We start from the raw sequence: 8,782 nt of genomic DNA, 5'->3' as shown, positions 1-8,782 counted from the left end.
CTGAGCTGGTGTATCAACAACTGGAATCTGGTCCTGATCTGGGGAAACTGGTGGATCTGCAGGTACTTCCCCAACTGTTGTACGGGTTGCACCTCTGCCCCTACCACGGCCTCTACCGCGACCTCGGCCTCTCGCGGCCTTGGCTGGTGGTACTGGTGGCTGGCCCTCCTGACCGGTAGCACGAGTCCTCACCATCTATGATAGAATGAAACAACATGTGTTTAATTACCAGAATAAATAGATACGCACGATAAGAATCCAAGAATGTGAAATTTTTCTAAGGGTTTTACAGCCTCTCGAAGATAAGTACAGACGTCACCGTACCGATCCACAAGACTCTACTAACCCACTCATGACTCGTGAGACCTATGTAACCTAGGCTCTGATACTAACTTGTTATACCCCAAAACATAACGTGTCGTGATGGAGCCTATCAGTGGTACTAGGCAAGCCGACCTTCCCAAAAATACTTCCAAACTAAATATAAAAGTAAAGTAAAGCTTTCCATATCAGAAATTTTCATAAAATCAAAGTTGAACTCAAATTTGGAACAAAATGCGAAAAACGAGCCTCAAACATCGGGGTGTCACCAAGTCATGAGCGTCTAAGTATTTAAAACTATTACAGCCATTGTCTAAATATCAGAACAAAATGGAAATAAATGTGGAAGGACTAACAAGGTCCTGCGGACGTTGGAAGCTACCTTGCAGTCTCTGAAACTCAAATAGGCCTGGACTTAACAATCTCCGTGCTCAGACACACCTGGATATGCACATGTAGTGCAGGGTGTAGTATGAGTACAACCAACTCAGCAAGTAACAAAAATAAATAAGGAATCGAGAAGTAGTGACGAGCTATACAGAACAATTCAGTTGATAATTTTCACAGTTAAGAGTAAACATAAGTGAAAGATCACTTGTATAATTACAAATTCCAGCTAGACAATTTTCAGCTAATTGCAACAACAAAGTGAAATAGATGAAACCTCACAGACACTGTCACTCAAACCCTCAACAACTCGACACTCAACTCTCAGCCCTCAATGTACACGCTCAATAGGTTCCTGCGCTCACTGAAGGTGTTCAGACTCACGAGGGGCTCCTACAGCCCAAGTGCTATAATCTGCACGGACAACTCACGTGCAATAGTATAAGTATCTCGATCCGTACGGATAACTCACGTGCTGCATGGACAACTCACGTATTATAGTATAATATCTTACAAACAGGCCCTCGGCCTTACTCAGTCATGAACCTCTCTAGTCTCATAGCTCTCAATGAAGAAAGGGAAAGCAACCCAAATCAAATTGTTAAAGTATCATACGGAAAAATAACAGAGACTGAGGTAAACATGTACAAGAATCACTATGACTGAATATAACTACCATGAGCAGGAATATAGCCTAAGCGTGATTTCTAACATGAAAGGCAGTCAAGTTCTAGTAGACAGGAATGCATATAAACACAAATAAAGGCTATTAGACTTCACAATCTCCTGGGACGAACCAAGTCTCAATCCCTCACGGCGTACACCCACACGCCCGTCACCTAGCATGGGTGCCACCTCAAAACATTCACATTATACCAAACTCCGGGTTTCATACACTTAAGACCAGTTTTAAAACTGTTACTTACCTCAACAGTGTAGAACTCCTACTCCGAAATGCTCTTTCCTCTCGAACTGGCCTCCAAATGACCTGAATCTAGCCATGAGCAATAAAATACGATCAATATGAGCTAAAGGAATTAATCCCATAAGAAAAATACCAATTTATAGGGCAAATCCCGAAATTCACTCAAACTCGGCCCACGGGCCCACATCTCAAAATCTGATAAAAGTCACAAAACTCGAAAGCCCATTCACTCACGAGTCTACCCATACTAAATTTATCAAAATCCGATATCATTTGGTCCCTCAAATCCTCAAATTACTCTTTCCAAAATCCCAAGCCCTAACCCCTATTTTCACTCCTAAATCACACTAATTAGATGAGAAAACAACGGAAAAACACTATAGCTAGGAGTATTAGAGCTCAAGCAACTTACCTCTGTGAAAACCCTTGAATCCCCTTCAAAAATCACTCCAAAAGCTCCAAGGTCCGACTTGAAAATGGTGGAAATGAACAAAATATTCGCGAAGTCTTCTATCTATAGGTTCGGCCTAGGTTTTTTGCACCTGCGGCTCAAAATGCGCACCTGCAAAACCGCTTTTGCACACAAATCTCCGCATTTGCGGAAAATCACTTAAGTGCCCTTCTCCGTACCTGCGCTCCCTATCCGCTTCTGCCACCTCGCAGGTGCGGAAAAGTCCTCGCACCTGCGGCCACTGCCAATCCTCCTCACTTCCGCATCTGTGACTCAGACTCGCATCTGCGGGCTCGTAGATACGACCAATCTTGTGCACCTGCAGTTCTAGCCCAGGTCCTCTATATCCGCATCTGCGGCTCACCAAGCGCACCAGTGACCTCGCACCTGCGGCTCCCGCTCCCCAGGTGCGGAAAAACACCAGCAGCAGCAGTTCAACTGCCTTTCAAAATTCCAAACCTCCCGTTAGCCATCCGGAATCATCCGGAGCCCCAAGGGACCTCAACCAAACATACCAACAAGTCATATATCACCATACGAACTTAGTCGAGCCTTCGAATCACTTAAAATAACATCAAAATAATAAATTACCCTCGAATTCAAGCCTAAGAACTTCTAAACTTCCAAATTCCGCAAACGACACCGAAACCTACCAAACTACGTCCGAATGACCTCAAATTTTACACACACGTCACAAATGATACCAGGAACCTACTCCAATTTTAGGAAATCCATTCCGACCCCGATATCAAAATTTTCACTGCCGATCGAAATCGCCAAGTTTCCAACTTTCGCCAATCCAAGCCTAATTCCACTACGGACCTCCAAATCATATTTCGGACACGCTTCTAAGTTTAAAATTACTTAACGAAGCTAATGGAAACATTAGAATTCAAACCCGAGACCATTTATACATAAGTCAACATCTAGTTGAGTTTTCCAACTTAAGGTTCTAAATAAGAGACTAAGTATCTCAATTCACTCCGAAACTACTCCGGACCCGAACCAACTAACCCAATATATCATAATATAGCTGAAAAGCACAAAAGGAAATAGAAATGGGAAAAACTGGGCTATAACTCTCGAAACGACCGGTCGGGTCGTTACATTTAAACTTTGTTAAGAAGAAGGAGATGCAACATTGGTTGGAGAAGGAGGTGGAGTTGCATCTTGCACAGGTTCTACGGTCTCTAGTTCTTCTTCATCATCCAAGTTTGGAAGAAAATCATATGAAGTTTCTTCTTGAGCTTCCCAATTCCATGCCAATTCTTCATCAAATTCAACATCACGACTCACCGTCATCTTGCCGCTACTTGGGTTGTATAGCTTGTAGCCTTTTGAACTCGTATCATAGCTAACAAACACATGCTTGGCACTTCGATCGTCAAGTTTTCCTCTCCCTTGATGTGGCACATGAGCATAGGCTATGCTCCCAAAGATTCTCAAGCACTTGACACTTGGCTTTCTAGCTGCCCACTCTCTTTCCGTAACTTTTTCAATCATTTTCTTTATTTCTTTTATGGGTCCCACAATTTCTCCTAATTTGGGTACAAGTTAAAAGTTTTTTAAAAAGTGAGTATAAGTTAAAACAGCGTGACCGAATAGGGTACCCTATGAAATTTTTACAAAGGAGTTCAGTTTTTCTATATCCGGTACAAAAACTTGAATTGGGGAGAAAATTCAATTTTTTTTCTCCTAAATCAAATAGTGCGGGAACAAATACGTGACCATATCAATCATTTTTGAAATTGATAATTCACGTAGAGTAAATTGTGGACATTCAAGAATATTGATAGTAACATATTATAATGCAAATAATGTTGGGACTATCACTTACCCGTTTTTTTAATCATGTAAATAACGGGTAGAGCGAGCAAATAATATTAGTATAGTAACTAGATCTACTTTTACATTTAAGAATCCAGATAGAAATATAGCGTTGTTATTTAGTGTAACCCCAGAAATCCATCTCCCCGCGCAGGGAAAGCTGATTGATTTGATTCACGGAGGATGCATTTGCATCATCAAACCTGACCCCTGCAGTTTTGGCTGAATTATCATCCTCCTGTCCGTGTCCGTGTCCGAGCTGGCCGTGGGAACTGGCAATCATTCCCCATTCATTCAAATTCTGATGATGATTACAACTACTTCCAACTTCCTGCTGGTTATAAGGGAGGTTCTGGTCGCTGCAGGCGCTGTCGGCGCTCGACATTAATTGCTTCACCATAAGGGGCGCTTGATGATCAGAAGTTGGGAGAGCTGAGAAGTCATGGTAGCCCAATGGCTTGTTAGGAATGATGTTTTGAGGTTGAAGTTGGAGGTGAGAATTATATTGTGGCAAAGCTAAGGGGATGTGGGAATAGTTTAGGCTATGGCCGCCCTGCTGCTGTTGTTGTTGTTGTTGCAGTAGATATTGGCTGTTGAAGGCGCGAGATTGGTGGCTTGATGTGCTGTTCAGTTGATCTGATGAGGCTGCGCCGCTCCCTTCGTTTCCAACTTTGAATAAATGTTTCTTCATGAAAACTCTACAAATCACCCAGCCATCATCCTGCATGTGCGTTTACAAGAAACAAACTTAAATTCTTACTATATATAGAAAGTTGTCATTCATATTTTGATTGACTGAAAAAGAAAGAATATCACATAAATTGGTAGGGAGGAACATATATGTGTATCAATCAATTCTCTAGAGTATAGAAAGTGCAATATATGTGTATGAATCAATTCTCTGGAGTATAGAAAGCAGGAAAGAATATCGGATATCCCTGAAAATCAAGACTTTATTACGAGTTTGGATCTCGTTAATTAGCTTTTGTTTTTTCCAGTTATCTTTTCTATTTGCCTGTTAACCCTGTGATAAGAAGATAAGATATTTTAATTAGTGACGAAGTCAGAAACTCAAACTTGAAAAAAAAGAAAAAATTCCTTTACAAATAGTGTTCAATATATGTTTTATATCTCTAAAACCTAATATTTTACTTATACTATATGCTATGTAATTTTTCGCCGAAAATTGACCACCCTTAACCCAACTTAGCTTCGATCCTGACTTTAATCGTTTTGACTTTTAAACATGCGTGCATGCAATTTACATGTTAGACTTCAAATATTCCAATTACATTGGACGAATACCCCAGGCTTTTACAAGTAATCTAGTTTCCTATTTTGGGACAAAAGTTACAATTCAATCTTTATATAGTCGGGGGCGGAGCTAGAGTGTCCCGAGTGGCTTCGACCTAACCCAATAGTTTTGGTTCGAACATTGAATTTATCTTAGGAAATTCATTGAATATATACTTCCTCCGTTTCAATTTATGTGAACCTATTTTCTTTTTAGTTCGTGCCAAAAAGAATGACTCTTTTCCTTATTTGGAAACAATTTACCTTTATGCAATGATTTATAGCCACACAAAATATATATGTCTCATTTTACTCCACAAATTCAAAAGTCTTCTATGTTTTCTTAAACACCGTGTCCAATCAAATGAGTTCACATAAATTAAAACGGAGAGAGTATAAGTTATTTAGAATTCAATAGCTTAAAATCATTAAAATTCCGAACTCAAAAACTTAAAACTTTAATTCCGCCTCTGCATATAGTACTGAGTTTGAATTACTATAGGTTTGAATCGCAGTAAAGTTTTTACCCCTGACGGTCAATTATGCCCAACTGGACAGATGTTATCATTGCTTTTCTCTTTTTTAACTATCTAAAAGAAAAAGGAAAGGAAAAGAAAATTATTACTCCCTCCCGTGACTTTTTAGTCTTTTCATTTCGATCCGAAATAAATGTCATTTTTATGTAATCAAGAATGAATTAAATTTAATTTTTTAAATTTGTCGTTATGTATATATCCAATGTGTCAAGTTAACAATATGCAAATTTTAGTTAAGGGTAATTTAGTTAAATTTTTTTATTTTAAAAATTAATATTTTTTTAAAAGGTGTATCAAAGGCTAAAAAGTCACTTGTTGAGGAAGGGAGGGAGCAGCTAATGTAGCTTCCAAAATTGTATGCATGCAGTTGACTTATTGACATACCCCCGGACTTAAATTCGTTAGATGATTCCCACGCTTTGACCAGTACTCTAGATTTCTGTATTTTTATTTGTTACCTATTAAAAACAAAAATTAGGGGTAAGGATGTGAAGGCGCTATTCCCATCCTCCGCTTCCGGGCCCATCTGCCCCTCTCCTAGTCCATCTTAAATGTCTTTAAGAAGAGGTTTTAGTATAATCTTATTTACAAGTATCAAAGAGAGGACACACTTTTTAGTGCGGATCTGATTCTTTTTAATTGACTAAGCTCGCAATCTATTTTTGTTTTTTTTGTTGCCAATGAGCGGTGGCTTGGTGAGAGTTGAAACTAAAATTTCTAACTATGTTAGAAGATAGAAGTATGTGATCATATCATTTAAAATTTAAATTGGTAGAGAGGACATACTAATATATATACTTAGTTATGGTCCTTCATTTCAATTTTGTGTTGTAGTTTAACTTGTACGGAGCTTAAGAAAGCTAAAGAACACTTTTGAAACTCTTGTTTTAAGTATATCATTACGCTAGCCAAGTTATAATTAGGTATTTTATTGGGTTGGGGGGGGGGGGGGGGGGGAATCAAAAAGGGAAAGCGACTTACACTTTGATTTCCTTGAGGGTCATCAGCATCTTCAAGCCTGTACTCATGCATGATCCAGTCAGTCTTTTGGCCATGGGGAGCTCTTCCTCTGTAGAAAACTAGGGTTTTCCTCATACCTATCTTCTTGAAGCTGTTCCTTATGCATTTGTCCCTCCCTGTGGCCTTCCAAAACCCTGCATTTGTTGCTCGGTTTGTCCTTGATCCTGTCGGATATTTTCTGTCCTTGTGGCTGAAAAAATACCACTCATTCTGTGGAGTTGATCCAATCTTGCACTTCTCTGCACATCAATATTGCATGAGTAACTAATTTACAAGATACCTCTATGAAGATTCTTTTCTTCCTAACTAGGGAACTATGTATAAGAATATTTCCTGAATCCTTGCGAGCTCGGCTAGATTAGAGAAAAGATTGGCGCCTCAGGGAGCAGACGAGTTAATACTAACTTTATATCTTACGATAGTAATTTGCATGGACACAAACTGAAATTTGAAAGTTTAAAAACATTTTGAGTTTACTAGACAATTTGGACAACTTTTAGAAAAGGTATTTTAATTTTGTTTTGTCGAAAATAAAAATTTATGCACGAAAAGGCTTGTTTGAATAGATATAGTTTTCTGTAGACTTGTAAGTATGTTATGAGTGGAAATAGAAATGTTCTTTGGACAATACATCAAATCATTTCTTCAAGAAACAGTTACGCGTATATTTTTCAAAAACTTTTGCGAAAACTTCTTTGGAAAATAAAACAAACATGATTTGAAAATATTTTTCAAGACTTCAAGAAGATTTCCACCAAAAAACCACCTTTGATCTCAAATTTGAGATCAATAAACTAAGTGTGCATAAGATATGATTTTCATGCCTTTGATCCTGAAAAATAAACAAGAAGCCAAAATGAAATGTAAAAATATTATCTTGTGACGACTATGCAAAAACGATTCTTAATCCGTTCAAAAGAACTGGAGCATCAAAATCCCTAGGTATCAAGACTATATTTGAGCTCAGACATGTTCGTTATGCCCTGTACTATTCAGCCAGGGCTTAACTTTATTTTTGAAACATAGTCGCTTTTCCTTTCTATCACCACTTAATTCGTTTCTAAGTTGTCCTAGAATTTAAACTATAAGTATTAGTAGGTTAAAATGATAAAATAGAAAAGTTGTACCTTGCAAATCCCAGGGCTCAATCTTATTCAAGTCGACCTCTCTGATAACTTCCATGTCAAACTTCTGAAACGAAATTTTCTTCTTCAAGTAGTAATGAAGAAGCTCTTCGTCCGTCGGATGGAATCGGAAGCCCGGCGGAACACCGCCGCTAGATGTAGCCATGATCGATCGTTGTTCCCTCAAAGTATCTCTTGATTCAGAACTCGTTTCCTTATAAGTTGACTCCAAGAATAAATCTTTCCTTAGAAAATGTGATCATCTTTCTTTATATTGCTTGAAATGAGCTTATATATGCGCTTCTCTCAACTGTCAACGAGGTCTTGTGAGGGGAGAAAGTTAACGACCGGTCACGACGCCGGCGCCAAAGCTTAAAGCTAACGTAAACTGCAAGTTAGTAGAATTGAGACTGAACCTCAAGTATTTGCTACGCTTTATCCCCTACTCGTTGGGTTGGCCTTCTCGACGCGCATATGTAGAGATTGAAGTATGCACACTCTTTTCTTCATACGATGATTTTATCCTCCCCCTCCCCCTCCCCCCCCCCCCGCTATATAAAATAGAAACGTTCATTCTTATACACTTTCCACGATATCTCAATATCACCTCTAGGAAATATGCCCACGTCTTTTCAAGTACTTTTAGACTGGATTACAAATACATGCAATTACCTTTCTCTTTGCTTGTTGAATTTGGTTGAATGGATACAATATATAGAAGTGTACTTTCCTTTTTAATTTGGACTAAAAAAATAATACATTTATATATTTAGAAGCAATTTAATTTGTTACCCTTAATAACATGATTTAATATCTATAAAAATGTATTTATGATATATTTTAGATCATAAGTTTTAAAAGTTTTCTCAAAGTAAAGACAATTGAATTAGTAGCTAGT

General features: G+C 38.4%; 1 protein-coding gene across 1 annotated transcript; it reads right to left on the bottom strand.

Annotated features, from left to right (window-relative positions):
* Positions 1-3,857: 3,857 nt before the first annotated feature.
* LOC107760614 (protein BEARSKIN2-like) lies at positions 3,858-8,383 on the bottom strand. The gene is made up of 3 exons (XM_075251177.1): positions 7,888-8,383; positions 6,722-6,999; positions 3,858-4,632 (listed from the first exon to the last, which is right to left on the bottom strand). The coding sequence occupies exons 1-3, from the start codon at positions 8,048-8,050 to the stop codon at positions 4,027-4,029; spliced, it is 1,047 nt and encodes a 348-aa protein (XP_075107278.1). The 5' UTR covers positions 8,051-8,383; the 3' UTR covers positions 3,858-4,026.
* Between the last annotated feature and the right edge of the window lie 399 nt (positions 8,384-8,782).

The sequence above is a fragment of the Nicotiana tabacum genome, chromosome 4 (genome assembly GCF_000715075.1).
Source record: "Nicotiana tabacum cultivar K326 chromosome 4, ASM71507v2, whole genome shotgun sequence".
Classification (NCBI taxonomy): domain Eukaryota; kingdom Viridiplantae; phylum Streptophyta; class Magnoliopsida; order Solanales; family Solanaceae; genus Nicotiana; species Nicotiana tabacum.
Note: the sequence above shows the minus strand (reverse complement) of the source record. Positions and strands in the feature narration are given on the sequence as shown.

What these genes read in the sequence shown, in the direction of transcription:
- LOC107760614 (XM_075251177.1), bottom strand. Translation starts at nt 8,050, where the DNA reads ATGGCTACATCTAGCGGCGGTGTTCCGCCGGGCTTCCGATTCCATCCG. An exon ending in TGAGCCCTGGGATTTGCAAG is followed by an intron (nt 7,000 to 7,887) that starts GTACAACTTTTC and finishes ATTGATGTGCAG; the next exon opens with AGAAGTGCAAGATTGGATCA. An exon ending in ACCCTCAAGGAAATCAAAGT is followed by an intron (nt 4,633 to 6,721) that starts GTAAGTCGCTTT and finishes ACGCACATGCAG; the next exon opens with GATGATGGCTGGGTGATTTG.